The sequence below is a fragment of the Pleurodeles waltl genome, chromosome 3_1, assembly GCF_031143425.1.
Source record: "Pleurodeles waltl isolate 20211129_DDA chromosome 3_1, aPleWal1.hap1.20221129, whole genome shotgun sequence".
In the NCBI taxonomy this organism is placed as follows: Eukaryota; Metazoa; Chordata; class Amphibia; order Caudata; family Salamandridae; genus Pleurodeles; species Pleurodeles waltl.
In genome coordinates this window covers 1,451,457,457-1,451,476,247 of record NC_090440.1, presented here as the reverse complement: position 1 = coordinate 1,451,476,247, position 18,791 = coordinate 1,451,457,457, and the positions used below count along the sequence as shown (strand labels likewise).

General features: G+C 47.3%; 1 protein-coding gene across 1 annotated transcript in view; it reads right to left on the bottom strand.

Annotated features, from left to right (window-relative positions):
• SC5D (sterol-C5-desaturase) overlaps window positions 1-17,436 on the bottom strand; it is a 51,728-nt gene extending 34,292 nt beyond the window's left edge. The window contains exons 1-3 of the mRNA XM_069225023.1: window positions 17,131-17,436; window positions 4,590-4,807; window positions 450-582 (exon numbers count right to left, since the gene is read on the bottom strand). Coding sequence (XP_069081124.1) covers window positions 450-582; window positions 4,590-4,799 — 343 coding nt within the window. The 5' untranslated portion in view covers window positions 4,800-4,807; window positions 17,131-17,436. The remainder of the gene's footprint in view (window positions 1-449; window positions 583-4,589; window positions 4,808-17,130) is intronic.
• Window positions 17,437-18,791: the final 1,355 nt, after the last annotated feature.

The following is an 18,791-nucleotide window of genomic DNA, read 5'->3' as shown; positions in this document are numbered from 1 at the left end:
ACTCCACAGCTCACACCAAATACCTGTTTGATACTCAATATTTACTTCTTTGTAAAAGTATGAAGATATGACTCTTCTAAAAAAAACTTTCTTAAATCTCAACCCTTCATGTTTTGATCTGGTGGCAATTTTGGTCTGCATTGCAATGACTGTTGCAAATAAAAAGTGTGCTTTACAAATGATCAAATTAAATACAAATATACCAGAGGACAGGCAAAAAGTAAAGAATGCTAAGGACAATACTGCAGCTCATCATTAATTGCAGCTCTACACAAATGCATTTTATTCACAGTAAAAATTAGGCATCTACTTTCACCAAGAACTGCAATGCATGTGGATGTTTTTCTTGTCATAAGCCTCAAAGAAAAAAACTAAAACAGGAATTAAAATGAATAGAAAGTCAGAATTACGGAACTGATCAAAAATAGCTCAGCTGGAAAATGTCATACCATATGGTGAGTCATCAATGTTGTCATAAAGTCTGCTATACCCTCTGACCTCAGCGAAGAAAAGGGCGACTGTAGGAATGCTGATCCAAGGCATGGACTGAAGAGCGAACTTGATTTCACGTTGAACTTGATTCTGAAAAAAATTAAAACATTAAACAACATTTTCAATACCATGGAAGATAAGAAGCTAGAATGGAATGAAAAGTGCACACTGTTTATGATCCATGTGGGACAGTTTCCCCTTTAAGAATTGTGTCACGTGGTCTTGGAGGAGCAGATACTGATTCAGGAGAAACACCAAATATGAACATGGCTGCAACCAATACCATGATCAATATTATCTCTTAGCTGCTCAAATATCCATGCCCAGCAGCCCTGAAAGGCGAACCCTGATGTCAAGGGCACAAAATATACTTTGGGGGGGCCCCGTGAGCCTGAGAGATCTGAAGCTGTCCTTCAATCTGGGTCTGGAGGCAGTGAAGGGCTGGGCCTGCACAGCGGTAATCGAGGAAGGCCAAGTGAGCGGGCCCCAGATGGTACAAGTTAATGGCACTTGCCCTGGGGCCTAGACCCCACAGAGGCCATGCCACCACACAGTCCCGGAAGAGAGGAGAGACGGCAATGCACATGTGGGTCCTATTGCGAATCCTGTGTGTTGCAGACTCAGGAGGCCCTCAGAACAGACATATGCAGGGGCTGTAAATACTGGTGACTGAGACGATCGTGGTGCATTTGGGGCTGACCCCCAAACCATCATAAAACTGGTCCGGTGGAGGGAAAAATTGTCCTAGAGAAAACTGAAAGGTAGTTATTTGTGGAGGCAACTGGGGGAGGGTCCGGGACTGGGCACACCTGGCTTGATTACAACTAGTGGATGTTTGGTTGCCTTGCGAGCAGCACTGACTTTTTTTGCAGCCGTGATCCCTCAGCCCTAGGCGACTGACAGGCAACTGGGGTGGTAAAAGGAAGCTTGACGCAGTTGTGGACCAGATTGCACTACTTGCACTGAAAGTGGTGACGAGAGGCATCGTGGAACAGCTTCTTCCATCATCGTGGGGGGCCATGGTGCACGCCCCATGCAACTCAACAAAATGGATAAACACATAGTGGCTGGAGGGCCTGTAGATATTCTGGAGGAGAGCGAGGATGCACCCGGCAGAGACCCCTCCTTGTGAGAAAAAATTGTGTCTATAAAGGACTTGAAAGGCACAATAGAACCAAAACTTGACGCTGTCACAATTGACGTTGCTCTTCTTCAGGCAGTTTGTGAGAAAATGTCTGAGAAAGTGTCCACAGCAGAAACCAACATTGCCTTCCTTTAAGTAGTCACGACATCCCTCGAAGTGAAGGTCCAACACCTGGTGAGAGAAGATGGACTGATGGTGACCAAGCTGGAGGATCAGGAGGGGAGAGGCAGACGCTATAACATCCAGTGGGTGGGGGTACCGGAGAAAAGGGAGGGACCAATCGTTGAGCCCTTCTTGGAGGAGCTTATTACCAAACAACTCAAACCAAAGAACCTCTCCCGCTTCTATACAAAATCCCCGGCCTCGCCTCCGTCTGGCAGCAAAGTCGAACGCAACACTGAGAACCATCATCACAAGGAAGTTCAACCCCTGGGATTGAGATGAGATTCTGCAGGAGGCTCGGATGAAGGGAGGTCGACTGTTTGAAAATGCAACAATCCATTTTTTTTCAATACTTTACTTTGCAGGTGCAATGACACAATTTCATGGATGTCACGAAAGCTCTCCAAAAAGCAGAACATGATGCTCTTCCCCATCAGACTCTAAGAGTAAGACCTGGCACTTTGAGATGCCTGAGACATGGGACTGGATGGAGGGCTGGCGAGCCTCAAAGAATCGGAATCAGGGCACCACGAAGTAGAAAAGAATCTCAGACGGCCGGTGCTCCTCACGGGTGGACCACTGTGGTGGAGACCCTGGCTTGCAGTAACTGTGAGGTGGTGGGCTGTGAGTAACATATGGTGCTCCGGATCTGCACAGTGGGACCATGGAACCGTCACAATGTTTGACTGTAAGTGTTGACACAACTGCTATCCCACTGCGTGGCAATGACACAGAATTTGTTATACTGAGGGATGTAATGATTGCCAACTGATTTCTTTACAAGTGTCCTCAAGCCATGTTCTTGTTAATGTTAAGTTGTTGATGGCATGACAAACACTCTGCATTTTGGGGTGGTGGGCAGTTTACAGCCTGCTTTGCAGGGGGGCTCAGTGGGGAGTGTTGAGTTATCGTTTGTTCCAGTTTGAGTTCTGCTTAACCGTTCTTCGTTTTAGTCGCAGGGTGATGCAGACCCCGATTAGTGCTCAATGTGAGAGCCAGCTACAAGGTGCAAACATTTGATGTTACTTCTTAGAGAGTAGGGGTGGCACGTAGACCTGATACCGCTCTAAGGGAGGGTGGAGGGAGGGGCTCATTGCCCCAAAACACTTTAAAAGTGAAAACCTTGACTGTAAATGGACTGGGGAGTAAGACTAAGAGAACCATAGTACTGCAATATTTAAAAAGACATTCCCTGGAAATAGTACTGTTACTAATAAAAGTACACTGGTAGTTTTTGTAGGTGCCCGTGTATTCAAGTGAGATACACACTTACTATACTTCCTCGATGCATTTGGTTTTGCCCAGTACAACAATTCCTCCACCTTTATCAGCAGGTTCCATGACAATGTCATTGATAGTCTGTAAAGCCTGAAGGGCAAATTTTTGATCTCTTGTCAAATTATGTCTGTAAAATTTAGCTTTTTTTAATAACAGGTCTATTTCGGGTAAGGCTGCATTTTCAAAGGTTATAATGTCCGTAGACACAATTTGGTTACTCAGGAGGGGAGGGGGAGTAGATGCGTCTTGTAGCCCTACATGATCAAAAACAGGATTCATTCAATTGTAGAAAAAAATGATTTAATCGGATGGATCTGAAGAATCAGTAAAACTCTACCCTAGTTTCAAAGGGGCCATTTCAGTGAGTGGGCACGAATGATAACCCAGAGCTCAATACTGAAGCTTCCATTTCCGTGAGATGGTGATGTGAAAGATTAAATATAGGAAATGTTTATTCCAACTCGATGGTAGTTAACGTTGAGTCAGGCTCTACCAATCGTACTACTGTTTGCTTTTGTCCTGGGGTTTGTTGATTTCCATACCAAATGCTTTTTTTCCTTCTTGGCCGTGGTGCAAACCACCTTTGGTCTTGGCCTAAAAAAGTTGTTTAGATCTGCTGGTTGATCACCATAGTCTAATGTTTGAGGGTTTAATTATTGTTTGGTCAGTACTAATTTTCCCTTCCAAATCCTCATTTTTTTTTGTATTATTTATTGTGTATGTTTAATGGCAGTTTCAATACAGAGAACCATCCATGTTCATGAACATTTATTGGCTACGAAACTAAAGTGGATTTAAAATTCTTCATATTACGAAGATAACAAGGATGCTTTTGACTTGAAGACCCACTGGTATGATATTGGAATTTTAAAACATATGTTGAAAATGTAGTATGAAGATCGCGCAGATAAATAAGTGTGCTTAAAACTAACACACATGCAAGGGGGATGATAACTATGGTGGGAAAAAATTCAAAAGTAGTTAGACACCCACATTAAATCAGAGGAAGGCTTAGCTGTAGACAGGCCACTGGAATTTTTTTTGTATAATTATGGATTTGCTGTATTTTCCAGATAATCTATCATCTGCTGCATGATCTGCAGAAGTTAAAAAAATGTTTCTAGCTCGCACAGATCACATGTTACTAAAAGCATGGCAACATGCGTGCATACGCAGTGGAGGACCCTTTCCCTGGTCATCTTTCAGTTGCTTATTTCTGTATGTGGTTGCTAAATTGATAGTAATTAAGTTAATTTTTTGCCTAGACAGTATTAACATGTGAAAAAATGTCAAAATAATTACGTAATCCTTTGAAAAATGTGCCGTATTATCTCACATAACTAATAATAATAGTAAACCCTTGCGTGTGATTTGGTGCTTTCTTGTCGCAGAAGTTCAGTGGCCATGGCTGGAGGAGAATCCTAACATGCTACTAAACATTGTAGAATTTACCATGCAGTGATTGTAACACACTTGTTAATATTTGTTTTACATGAACAGAATGACGCTTTACCTCCAAAAACTGCGGATGCTTCATCAACGAGTGATCAAAAATAAAATAATAGCTCAAACTGCCAAACAAGAGGTAAATGACGAGGGCGCCTAAGTTTGTCAAGACAAGAAGTCCAAGAATCTGTCGAAATGGTTCATCCTCTGGCCAGAATTCTGGATACATATATGGCGTGAAAAAGTAGTGATCAGCGTAGTTTAGTACCAAATCCATCTTAACACCTGAAATGACAAGAAAAAAGCCAACACAAACAATAATTATATAGTGTTAAAAATGCCTCTATATTGTTCATTAAATGCTCTATTTTATTTTAATACGAGATCGCGGGAAGATGTATCTCACAATATATGACTCGTGTATGTACAATACATGTAACAATTGAGTTAATGTGATAGAAAATAAGGTAAAGGCAAATGTTGGACCTGGCTTTTTGACAGGGACATCCCCAAACTTTTTGCCTCCTTCCTCCTATTTTATTCTGACCTGTTGTTGTTGGCTTTTGACCTCTGAGCACTTTACCACTGCTAACCAGTGCTAAAGTGCATATGCTCTCTGTGTAAATTGTACTATTGATTGGTTTATCCATGATTGACTATTTAATTTACCTGTAAGTCCCTAGTAGAGTGCACTACATGTGCCTAGGGCATGTAGATTAAATGCTACTATTGGGCCTGCAGCACTGGTTGTGCCACCCACCTCCGTAGCCCCTTAACCTTGTCTCAGGCCTGCCATTGCAAGGCCTGTGTGTGCAGTTTCACTGCCACTTCGACTTGGCATTTAAAAGTACTTGCCAAGCCTAGAACTCCCCTTTTTCTACATATAAGTCATCCCTAATGTGTGCCCTAGGTAACCCCTAGAGCAGGGTGCTGTGTAGGTAAAAGGCAGGACATGTACCTGTGTAGTTATATGTCCTGGTAGTGTAAAACTCCTAAATTCGTTTTTACACTACTGTGAGGCCTGCTCCCTTCATAGGCTAACATTGGGGCTGCCCTCATACACTGTTGAAGTGGCAGCTACTGATCTGAAAGGAGCAGGAAGGTCATATTTAGTATGGCCAGAATGGTAATACAAAATCCTGCTGACTGGTGAAGTCGGATTTAATATTACTATTCTAGAAATGCCACTTTTAGAAAGTGAGCATTTCTTTGCACTAAAATCGTGTTGTGCCCTTCAATCCACGTCTGGCTAGGTTTAGTTGACAGCTCCTTGTGCATTCACTCAGACACACCCCAAACACAGGGTACTCAGCCTCACTTGCATACATCTGCATTTTGAATGGGTCTTCCTGGGCTGGGAGGGTGGAGGGCCTGCCCTCACACAAAGGACTGCCACACCCCCTACTGGGACTCTGGCAGACAGGATTGAGCTGAAAGGGAACTGGGTGCATTTCTTAGAGACTCTTTGAAGTCACCCCCACTTCAAAGGCACAACTTAGTATAAAAACAGGGCCTCTGCCCTACCTCATCAGACACTTGCTGGAGAAGAAACCTGAACCAGAAACTACATCCTGCCAAGAAGAACTGCCTGGTTGCTCAAAGGACTCACCTGTCTGCTTTCTCCAAAGGACTGCTGTCTTGCTGTTGCCCTGCTGCCTTGCTGAACTCTTGTCTGGCTGTGAAAGTGCTCTCCAAGGGCTTGGATAGAGCTTGCCTCCTGTTCCTTGAAGTCTCAGGACCAAAAAGACTTCTTCCTTTCACGTGGACACTCCGTGCGCTGAAAATTTCGACGCACAGCTTGTTTCGCGGCGAGAAAAACGCCGCACACCGACGCTGATCAACGCGACGCCCTCGGGACGATCGAGACTTCGACGCACAACCTCGCAAGGACAAAGCCGCCCGACTTCCAAGGAGAAATCGACGCAACGCCTACCGTGAGTGCGAAACTTTGACGCACGGCCTCGCAAGGACAACGCCGCCCGACTTCCAAGGAGAAATCGACGCGACGCCTGCCGTGAGACCAAAATTTCGACGCACGGCCTCGCAAGGACAACGCCGCCTGACTTCCAAGGAGAAATCGACGCGACGCCTACCGTGAGATCGAAACTTCGACGCGCAGCCCCGCAGAACGACGCGCAGCCGGAAAATAAGCAGGAGAATCCACGCACAGACCCGGGACATCTGGTAATCCTCGCGATCCACAAAAAGAGACTGTCTGCGCGCCGGAAAACGACGCCCGACTTCCCCGCGTGGAAAAGAACGACGCAAGTCTGTGTGTGCTGAGCGGAAAACGACGCACACACCCCTTTTTCCACGCATCTCTTCTCCTGTGGCCCTCTGAGGAGATTTCCCACCAGAAACCAGGTACTCTGTGCTTGAAAGACACTGTATTGCTTTTTAAAGACTTAAAGACTCTTAATATCACTTTTCAGTGATATCTTTACAAATTCGTATTGCAACTTTGATCGTTTTGACCTACAATTATCCAGATAAATATTCTATATTTTTCTAAACACTGTGTGGTGTATTTTTGTGGTGTTATACTATGGTGTTGTATGATTTATTGCACAAATGCTTTACACATTGCCTTCTAAGTTAAGCCTGACTGCTCGTGCCAAGCTACCGGAGGGTGAGCACAGGCTGATTTTGGATTGTGTGTGACTTACCCTGACTAGAGTGAGGGTTCTTGCTTGGACAGAGGGCAACCTATCTGCCAACCAAAAACCCCATTTCTAACATTGGTGATCAGCGGTGAGGATAGGACTTGTGTTTGTGCAGTGACATACAGTAGCTAAGTATTTCACTACCTACCCACAGTTGAAGGTCAACTTGATTTTTTATCTCTTTTTTGACTTTTGGTCTCTGATGTCCTCCTGGATATACTATTGATATTTTGGACTTTGGATTTTGGTTGTTGCTGGTAAGATCCTATCAGAATGGGATCGCTTACCTACTTATTCTTTTTGCCTACTGACCACCTCACTAAGGCTGACCTAAGGAAGCTTTGCAGAGAATGTGGCCTTCCTGTAGCAAAGAGATCTACTAAAGCAGAGATGCTACATGCCTACATAGTCTGGGAGGAAGACAGATGGGCAGAGAGAGAGGCAGCAAGAAACCAAATGACTAAGTACCCCTCAGAGGAGGAGGAGGACGACTCAGATGAGGAAAGAGACCCAGTGAAAAAAGAATGGCTCATGGCTCAAGCACGGTGGATGGAAGAGCTAGATGAGTTTATTGAAAGGGCTGAGGCAGCAAGTCTCTTAGCCCTGGAAGAAGAAAAGATTGCAGCTCAAGAGCTGAGCTGTAAAGAGCTGAAACTGGAGGCCGAAGGGCTGAGTCCAGTTCAGATGGTGGCAGCAAAAATCTTGCATCTAGTACTGCTGAAGAAGGGCACAAGCCCAGAGATGTGGTACCCAACTTGAAGAAGAGAGTTGACACACCCCAGGCGGTTCAAGGGTATGAGGTAGTTCCCGTTATGCACAGGGTCCCTGAGAAGGATTGGGGAACTGGCACAGGGAGTCATATTCCTATTGGGGGGAGGGACACTTTACTGACTCTAGCAGAGAGTGACAGAGAAAAGGGTTCCCCCCTGGTGGACGTCCTGGATATAGAGTGTAGAGACATCCCAGAAGAGTTTGGGTTGAGTGTCAGGGACAGACAGATACTGTCTCACCAGTCTCAGGAGGGTGAAGTAGAGTGCTTTTCCAAGGTTGAGTTACTGGGTGGTTGGGTGAAGGGTACTGTGGTTAATACATGTGAAGGGCAGAGTGATGTAATTGCTGGAGAGCATATGTCTGGTCCTTATTTTCCAGAGCTACGCCAGCACCAGGTGGAGTGTGAGTTCTCTGACCCCAGGGAACTTACAGTGGAGGCAGACTTTTGGGTGAGTACCAGAGAGTCTGAAGAGGCATTTGGGGGTGCTCCTGAAGGGAGTGGTCTAGGTGGTTCCCGACCAAGTGAGGTGGGAGAGGATTGTAGTGTCCCAGGTAGGTCTCAGAGCCTAACCTGTACCGTAGGGCTACCTTTTGAGGGAAGCCCCGCAGTGTCAGAAGAACTTGGGGGGATGACTGTAGACAGCATCCCAACAGTTCTGGTGTCTGGCAGTACCACTCCTAGTGAGGGGGTGCAGAAGTCCAGACATAGGGTTGAGAGGGGGTGGCCGACCCCAGTGGAGGATCTTGAAAGTCAGGGGTCAGCTCTGAGAGCAGAGCCCCCCAGGAATGACCCAGGTGAAACCGTTTCTGGTTTGGGGGAAACCCAGACTCTGCCGGATGGGCAGAGGTCGGGAGACCTGCGCCAACCAGACTCTTGTGTGGCCCTTGGGGACGGCATGTCCCTTGTGGGGGGTGAGAGTGCCCCCCAGGAAGTCCTGGCATGCCAGGCAAAGATTCAACCTCAGGGTGGTGACTCTGGGTTGGATAACCGGGTTCAGAGGTTAAACTTTGACCTGGTGGGGGGTAGATGTGCCCCCCAGAAAGTCCTGGAATGCCAGGCAATGGTTCAACCTCAGGGTGGTGACTCTGGGTTGGCTTACCAGGTGAAGAGGTCAAACTCTGACCGGGTGGGAGGTAGGTGTGCCTCCCAAGAAGTCCTGCTGTGCCAGGCAATTGTCCAACCTCAGGGTGTTGACTCTGGGTTGGATGGTCAGGTTCAGAGGTTAAACTCTGACCTGGTGGGGGGTAGGTGTGCCCCCCAGAAAGTCCTGGCGTGCCAGGCAGTTGTCCAACCTCAGGGTGTCGACTCTGGGTTGGATGGCCAGGTTCAGAGGTTAAACTCTGACCTGGTGGGAGGTAGGTGTGCCTCCCAGAAAGTCCTGGGGTGCCAGGCAATTGCCCAACCTCAGGGTGGTGACTCTGGGTTGGCTAACCAGGTTCAGAGGTCAAACTCTGACCTGGTGGGGGGTAGGTGTGCCCCCCAGAAAGTCCTGGTATACCAGGCAATGGTTCAACCTCCGGGTGGTGACCCTGGGTTGGAGAACCAGGCTCAGAGGTTAAACTCTGACCTGGTGGGAGGTAGGTGTGCCTCCCTGAAAGTCCTGGCCTGCCAGGCAATGGTTCAACCTCAGGGTGGTGACTCTGGGTTGGATATCCCGGTTCAGAGGTTAACCTCTGACCTGGTGGGGGGTAGGTGTGCCCCCCAGAAAGCCCTGGTGTACCAGGCAGTTGTCCAACCTCAGGATGGTGACCCTAGGTTGGAGAACCAGGTTCAGAGGTTAAACTCTGACCTGGTGGAGGGTCAGTGTGCCCTCCAGGAAGTCCTGGCATGCCAGGCGATTGTTCAACTTCAGGGTGGTGACTCTGAGTTGAATGGCCCAGTTCAGAGGTTAAACTCTGACCTGGTGGAGGGTCAGGGTGCCCTCCAGAAAGTCCTGGCGTGCCAGGCAATTGTTCAACCTCAGAGTGCTGACTCTGGGTTGGATAACCGGGTTCAGAGGTTAAACTCTGACCTAGTGGGGGGTAGGTGTGCCCCCCAGAAAGTCCTGGCGTGCCAGGCAATTGTTCAACCTCAGGGCGGTGACTCTGGGTTGGATACCCAGGTTCAGAGGTTAAACTCTGACCTGGTGGGAGGTAGGTGTGCCTCCCAAGAAGCCCTGCTGTGCCAGGCAATTGTCCAACCTCAGGGTGTTGATTCTGGGTTGGATGACCAGGTTCAGAGGTTAAACTCTGACCTGGTGGGGGGTAGGTGTGCCCCCCAGAAAGTCCTGGCGTGCCAGGCAATTGCCCAACCTCAGGGTGGTGACCCTGGGTTGGGGAACCAGGCTCAGAGGTTAAACTCTGACCTGGTGGGAGGTAGGTGTGCCTCCCAGAAAGTCCTGGTGCGCCAGGCAATTGTTCAACTTCAGGGTGGTGACTCTGAGTTGAATGGTCAGGTGCAGAGGTTAAACTCTGACCTGGTGGAGGGTCAGTGTGCCCTCCAGGAAGTCCTGGTGTGCCAGGCAATTGTTCAACTTCAGGGTGGTGACTCTGAGTTGAATGGTCAGGTGCAGAGGTTAAACTCTGACCTGGTGGAGGGTCAGGGTGCCCTCCAGGAAGTCCTGGCGTGCCAGGCAATTGTTCAACTTCAGGGTGGTGACTCTGAGTTGAATGGTCAGGTGCAGAGGTTAAACTCTGACCTGGTGGGGGGTAGGTGTGCCTCCCAGGAAGTCCTGGTTTGCCAGGCAGTGATCCAGTCTGAGGGTACAGACCCTGGGCTGGAAGACCAGGTTCAGGGTGTCCCCCCGGACCTGGAGGGAGGGGCTACTGATAACAGTGCCCCTACCATGTTGTCTTCTGAGGAGGCCACTCCTAGTTGGAGGGTGCTGGACCCCAGAAGGGAGGGCAGGGGGAGGGAAGCCTCACCCCGGGCCCTAGTCCAACCTGAAGGTACAGGCCCCAGGTTGGAGGGCCAGTGGCAGGTTAACAGCCCTGCACTGGTGGAGGAATGGTACCGGGTGACTTCTGTAAGCACCCTGACCATGTTGGACCCTGGGGGTACCGCTCCAGGAGGGAGGGTACAAAGCCCCAGAGGGGAGGACCAGGTTCAGGCTGTCATCCCTGACCTGGTGGAAGGGAGAGTGGTTAAAGGGTGCCCAGCACCTGGGGCTACCGCCCCCCACTCTCCACAGCCACAGTGGTTGGAGAGCTTTGAGAGGCCTGGGGCCTGGCTCTCATCCCTGGCAGCTGTCAGTAATCACTGTGGCTTGCTGTCCGGGTGGACAGAGTTATCCCTGGGGAGGGGACAAGTGTCACACCCCAGGGGTAGAGTGGGCAACACCACTATGTTGGTCATGGGGGTACTATCCTGCCCCTGGGATACATCTGTGAGCAAAGTAAGGTTAGGTGCTGCACAGATGGGATCCGCAGGAAAGGAGAAAGGTTCCCCATGGATGGGCTTAGTGGGCCCTGAGAGTATGGACAGAGGGATCCAATGGGAGTCAGGAAGGCGAAGAACTGGAGCATGCCCCTGCTGTTGTGGGCCTGGGTCCTTGTTCTGTCGCCTCAAACAGGGAAGTACATCAGGATAGTGATTGTTCTCCCCTGGCTTTTTGACAGGGACATCCCCAAACTTTTTGCCTCCTTCCTCCTATTTTATTCTGACCTGTTGTTGTTGGCTTTTGACCTCTGGGCACTTTGCCACTGCTAACCAGTGCTAAAGTGCATATGCTCTCTGTGTAAATTGTACTATTGATTGGTTTATCCATGATTGACTATTTAATTTACCTGTAAGTCCCTAGTAGAGTGCACTACATGTGCCTAGGGCATGTAGATTAAATGCTACTAGTGGGCCTGCAGCACTGGTTGTGCCACCCACCTCCGTAGCCCCTTAACCTTGTCTCAGGCCTGCCATTGCAAGGCCTGTGTGTGCAGTTTCACTGCCACTTCGACTTGGCATTTAAAAGTACTTGCCAAGCCTAGAACTCCCCTTTTTCTACATATAAGTCATCCCTAATGTGTGCCCTAGGTAACCCCTAGAGCAGGGTGCTGTGTAGGTAAAAGGCAGGACATGTACCTGTGTAGTTATATGTCCTGGTAGTGTAAAACTCCTAAATTCGTTTTTACACTACTGTGAGGCCTGCTCCCTTCATAGGCTAACATTGGGGCTGCCCTCATACACTGTTGAAGTGGCAGCTACTGATCTGAAAGGAGCAGGAAGGTCATATTTAGTATGGCCAGAATGGTAATACAAAATCCTGCTGACTGGTGAAGTCGGATTTAATATTACTATTCTAGAAATGCCACTTTTAGAAAGTGAGCATTTCTTTGCACTAAAATCTTGTTGTGCCCTTCAATCCACGTCTGGCTAGGTTTAGTTGACAGCTCCTTGTGCATTCACTCAGACACACCCCAAACACAGGGTACTCAGCCTCACTTGCATACATCTGCATTTTGAATGGGTCTTCCTGGGCTGGGAGGGTGGAGGGCCTGCCCTCACACAAAGGACTGCCACACCCCCTACTGGGACTCTGGCAGACAGGATTGAGCTGAAAGGGAACTGGGTGCATTTCTTAGAGACTCTTTGAAGTCACCCCCACTTCAAAGGCACAACTTAGTATAAAACAGGGCCTCTGCCCTACCTCATCAGACACTTGCTGGAGAAGAAACCTGAACCAGAAACTACATCCTGCCAAGAAGAACTGCCTGGTTGCTCAAAGGACTCACCTGTCTGCTTTCTCCAAAGGACTGCTGTCTTGCTGTTGCCCTGCTGCCTTGCTGAACTCTTGTCTGGCTGTGAAAGTGCTCTCCAAGGGCTTGGATAGAGCTTGCCTCCTGTTCCTTGAAGTCTCAGGACCAAAAAGACTTCTTCCTTTCACGTGGACACTCCGTGCGCCGAAAATTTCGACGCACAGCTTGTTTCGCGGCGAGAAAAACGCCGCACACCGACGCTGATCAACGCGACGCCCTCGGGACGATCGAGACTTCGACGCACAACCTCGCAAGGACAAAGCCGCCCGACTTCCAAGGAGAAATCGACGCGACGCCTACCGTGAGTGCGAAACTTTGACGCACGGCCTCGCAAGGACAACGCCGCCCGACTTCCAAGGAGAAATCGAAGCGACGCCTACCGTGAGATCGAAACTTCGACGCGCAGCCCCGCAGAACGACGCGCAGCCGGAAAATAAGCAGGAGAATCCACGCACAGACCCGGGACATCTGGTAATCCTCGCGATCCACAAAAAGAGACTGTCTGCGCGCCGGAAAACGACGCCCGACTTCCCCGCGTGGAAAAGAACGACGCAAGTCTGTGTGTGCTGAGCGGAAAACGACGCACACACCCCTTTTTCCACGCATCTCTTCTCCTGTGGCCCTCTGAGGAGATTTCCCACCAGAAACCAGGTACTCTGTGCTTGAAAGACACTGTATTGCTTTTTAAAGACTTAAAGACTCTTAATATCACTTTTCAGTGATATCTTTACAAATTCGTATTGCAACTTTGATCGTTTTGACCTACAATTATCCAGATAAATATTCTATATTTTTCTAAACACTGTGTGGTGTATTTTTGTGGTGTTATACTATGGTGTTGTATGATTTATTGCACAAATGCTTTACACATTGCCTTCTAAGTTAAGCCTGACTGCTCGTGCCAAGCTACCGGAGGGTGAGCACAGGCTGATTTTGGATTGTGTGTGACTTACCCTGACTAGAGTGAGGGTTCTTGCTTGGACAGAGGGCAACCTATCTGCCAACCAAAAACCCCATTTCTAACAGCAAATATAAACAATACTTATTTATCAGTAATTCGTTTGGGGCTGTTGAAAGGATTATTTTTGTTTCATAAACATACCTTTATTTAAAAGTATCTTCAAAGCAGCAAAAACACAAGTAAAATTGTTACATTGTTTTAAAGTCACTGCTACAATGTTGCTTCTCTGAGCGGCTATTGTGAGCTGTATTCAAAACGTTCTAAATGCTTAATGTAAATATATCGAACAAACTAGTAGAGTCAACATTTTACATTCTCACTCCCTTCCCACTAAAGGTGAGACTGGATTTACTTCCTGTGACGCTGTTTATGGGGTTGGGGCATTCTGCAAAGGGACAACTGAAGAGATATTGGCACAGCACAAGGCACAGGTTGCTAGCAGACGCCAATGGCTAGGATGAAGTGTAGATAGATAAATAGATACTGCCACAATCTCGACTTTATATATATATATATATATATACACACATACATATACACACACAATATATATATATATATATATATATATATATATATATATATATATATATATATATATATATCTTAACACAGAAATATCAACCTGCGCCTCATCCAGTATGTAGAACTTACCCCTAATTATGGAAGGACTGACTAATGGCTGGAATAATGAATTAATCCAGTCTTAAAATATGTGGGAATTAAGTGTGGTTGTAGGTTGAAATCCGCAATTAAATACTAGTTCAATTTTTTGCAGGAAAACGTTTAGGTTAGGTTGAAATTTTTGAATCCTACATACTGGAGAGTATATTTTGCAAAATATGTTTTTGTGGCCTATCTGGGAAAAGAGGTGGTCCGTTTGACCCTTGGAAGCAGATGACTGGAAAGAACGTTTGAGTTCCTTTGAGTATGTGCCTACCGTCTCAGTGTTTCTCTTGTGAAAAGGCACTTCTGAAAGGAAACGCTGGCAGATCAGAGAGAGTGCCTGCTGTGAGAGAGTGTGCCTGTGAAGAAGTCTGGTAAACAGGATGTTTGTATGAATGCTGAAGACACCTGGGTAAATATTATCTTTCAACCTGACACATAAAGATGCCTATATGTTGGAACAAGGCAAGTCAAGGAGGAGTTATTGGGGCTGATATCAGGTCTCCAACCGCTGTTAAATCAGGGACGTACAGTAACTCCCCAATGAAAGGACTAGGGCTACCTCCACCAAGACCCATCGAGATTTAAATCCACTAGGTTTTGCCTCTACTGGGGTAACATAAGGGGCTGATACTACCTCTCCACAGAGATCCACAGGGGTTGAATATTGCATAAGGAGCAACTCTCCATCTTGTCCCGTTGGAGACCAAAGGAGGACCAACACTAATTATCTACCCATTGATAGCCACTGGACATCAATGATGTGACAGTGTCAACATCTTGACTAAAATCTGCAAAGTGAAGCAGTAAATAGTGGACTAGCAGTAACTCACCACTCTAAACCAATGGCTACACAATGAGAGTTGGACATCAATTCACCAGTTAGAGTGGGAAGCTACTGAACAAACAAACCAAAACTCCAATAATACCAAACCGAGGCAAAATAAAAAGACTGCCTCCTTTTCCCTGGAAATCTTTGGAGGTTGTATCAGGGCTCCAGCATGACTTGCTTCTTAAATCAATTGCAGGCTTAACCAGGAACCAAGCCCAACTTCCGCTGCTGAGGATGAATCAGGCACCAACCCTAACTTCTCTCTAATTATTCGGAGGTTGTACAAGGGGCCAAACACAGCTTCTCTCTAAGGTCTACTGGAATTTGAATCAGGGCCAAACACAAATTTCCATCTGAAAACCATTTGTGGTTGAAATGGGGGCCAAGCACATCTTCTCTCTCAAATCTTTTAGAGGTCAAATGAAAGACAGTCTCAAACGTTCGTCGGAAATACACTTGAGGCATGACCACACTATTAGTTTTTTTGTATAAATAACCCAATCCAGTTGGTAAACCAGCACTGCAAGGGCACGTAGTGTACTGTGGTTCAATCCTCAATTAAATGTAGTGGGTATAAGGGTTAATGTATCAAACACTGCGATGCCAAAAAGAGGCGTTTCAGGCACAAAGAAGTACTGATAGTTGGAGGGGAAGCAGGTATGACAGAGGATACTCTTTTGGAGCATAAGTTCTCAGCATGATTGAGGTACAATGTTCACTAATAACTTTATAGGCACAGTGCTGATCATTTGAAGAGAGAATGATTAACAAAGGGATGAATTGTCATAAATCCTACGTGAGGCAAGTGGGAAGAGCAGGGATATGGTAGCATGATGGAGCAGTACTTTGGAAGCAGCACGATTTTTAACACACAGGAGAAAAAATGATAATGAATACTGTGTGTGTTGCAATGATGAATAATGTGCTGTGGAGTCAAATGATAATAAATATATGGGACAGAAGGTTGATAAACTTGCTGTGAGGTAGTAGATTGATGATGATAATGCAGTGTGGATCATAAAGATATTGGATTTACCGTGGAGTAGAATAATGTTGATGAATACGCAGTGGGGCATAATGAAGAGGAATATACTGTGGGGTATAATGCTTATGGATACACTGTGAGGCACAAAAGGGAGATTGTGAAATGCACCGTATGTGAGCTGAGACGAGAAGGAAGTGGGGAGTAGGCTCCATTTCTGGCCTCAATTTCCTCTGGTAAATGGCACATCATTTAATCTCCCTATGCTTAAAAAAGGTTTTAAGTAATGGGGCCCTCTTGGAAAGCATTGTAATGCCCTCTGGCCAACTTCGCGCTATAAAAAAACTGCAAAAAGGGCAGAATGATAATGAATACTTATTTGAGCTGGAATGGGGATGAACACATTTAGGACATAATGATGATGGCTACACAGTGAGGCAGAATAATCATGAACAGGCGGGCAGGGTGATGATGTGTGCATTTACTGGAGCAGAATGGTAATTAATACAGGCAGAATTACGAAGAGTACGTAACATTGATGGTGAACCAGACAGGGTGCAGAATGGTGGCATATACACTGAGAGACCGACAGTGGATGCATTGCAGTGAAAACGATACAGTATAGGCAGAATGATGAATGAATGAATGAAAAACAACGTAGGTAGCAATGATATAGCAAGCCTGACAGAGGGGTTTAATACAAGCATTGGAAATGCCCCCTCATCCACTGTTAGGTAGTAAAAAAACGGTAATTAGAGTGCGCAGAACCCATCACATTCCTGGGGCCCCATGGTCTCTAGGAAGTGGGCGTTGAAGGCAGCATGATGCTTACATTCATAGATTGGGTAACCAAATAGTTCAAAGCACAAACCGGAGCCCTATTGTAGGAGGGTCCAGTGCAGCAGTCGTGATGTACAAGTGATGCTGTTGCTACCTGCGGGTCATGAATCTCTGGCCATGGTTGAAGGATGGGACGCACTACGTACTTCCAATGAGGGCAGTTACCTGTTTCTGGCGGAATCTAACCGCCCAGGAAACGGTGGCTCCCGGCAGGACCGGACTCCTTGTGGTCTTGTTGAGCCTAGGTCCAGTGACGAGGCGGTGCCGGGATTCTGCACAGTTTTCTGCCAAGTCTCGTCGTGTATTGGGGGCGTCCCTCCTGGCCCGTCCCCCCTCAAGCTCAGAAGAGACCTTGCGCTGGCCAGTCAGTGTCGGGGGCAGGGCTAGGTAGCCCGATGTGACGTCCGTATACTTTAGTCCTATCAACGCTAAGAAAACGGAGCCTAGCGTCCTCGCGCCGTGACGTCGCCCACGAAGGTCTGTCTGAGGCAAGGGGTGGAGCGCATAGCCTGATGCGACGTGATGACCCGGGCATAGGGCGAGACTGTGAACACGCCCACTGGCTGCTAGTGGCATTGTGACCATGCACCACTTCTTAGAATTTGTCCTCGCGTCTCTTATTACATGCCCCATCCCTGCCTTAACGCGCGTGTTCAGAGGGCGATGTCTTGTTTACCAACACCCTTCAAAGCGCTGGCTGATCAAAGTCAGGTGTGGTGATAAATGACTGCATCTGTATTTACAGGTGTCAAGTGGTCGAAGTCATATCAGAAACAGCTCTTTATTGACGTCATTTAGGGGTTGCAAGCTGCGACCCCTGGCCTCACACGTGCCAAAATCGGCGTGAGGAACACAGGCACAACTCCACTTTCCTTGTTTACTGTAATTTGTTTTAGTGTTCCACTAATAGTGAATAATGTTATATGTATACCTGTGTCAGTGAAAGTAAAGGTCAAATGTCGTGGCCTGTGGGGGTTTGGGGGGAGCGAGGGCTTGCCCGGTTCCCCCCCCCGGCATATCGTACGTGGGTGGTACAATCCACCTCACTGGCACCGATTGGTCATTTTAGGGCATGGGTGGGTCTAAGGTTGAGGGCTATATATAGAGAGGGTTGGCTGTGGGTGGCCTCTTTGGTTGTCTTGCCACACCCAAGGCTGTTTGCTGTGGGAGAATTTTGTGCCCTCTTGCCCGCCCAGAGGTGGGTGTTTTTTTCCCTTAGTTTGATAGGATGTGAAAAAAGTTTTATTGGTGGGTATTACGTTTTTGATAGGTGGGTTAGCTGGTCCTATGTTTTTCTTAAGGTAAGTTTTGACAGGACAGGTCTGGGGGTGGATTAGTTTTATTGTGTTTTGTTCATCTTGTCACGGATAGACAGGTCTGGTTTGCGGGGTGCTTTACAGATACGCTTTGGGGGGGAAGGGTACGGTGGCGCAAGTTGAGATGCCGGGGAGTTTTTGACAAGGAGTAAAAGGGACGAAAAGGCAAGGGGGTGATATTGAAAGGGGGACAGCACGACAGATGGGTAATGGTTGTGTAGGGGCAAGGGGGAGGATGGAAAGGGGGCATTGAGGAAGGGTAAGTTTTTAGAGGGTGGGGGTGGGAGGTTTAGGATGTTTTATGTATTAGTGAGGTTGGTTAGTTTTGTAAGGCAAATGCCAAGGTTTTATTATCCAGACCTGTTCTATTAAAGCGGCCTTTTAACCCCATTTTTTGAGTGTTGGTGGTTTGTGCAGCCTTGCGCCCGATGATGTTTCTTTCGCCACCCCTGGCATATTGGTGAATTGGTGTCCATGGCCCTGTTGTGTATTTTTGCTTCACATGTCACC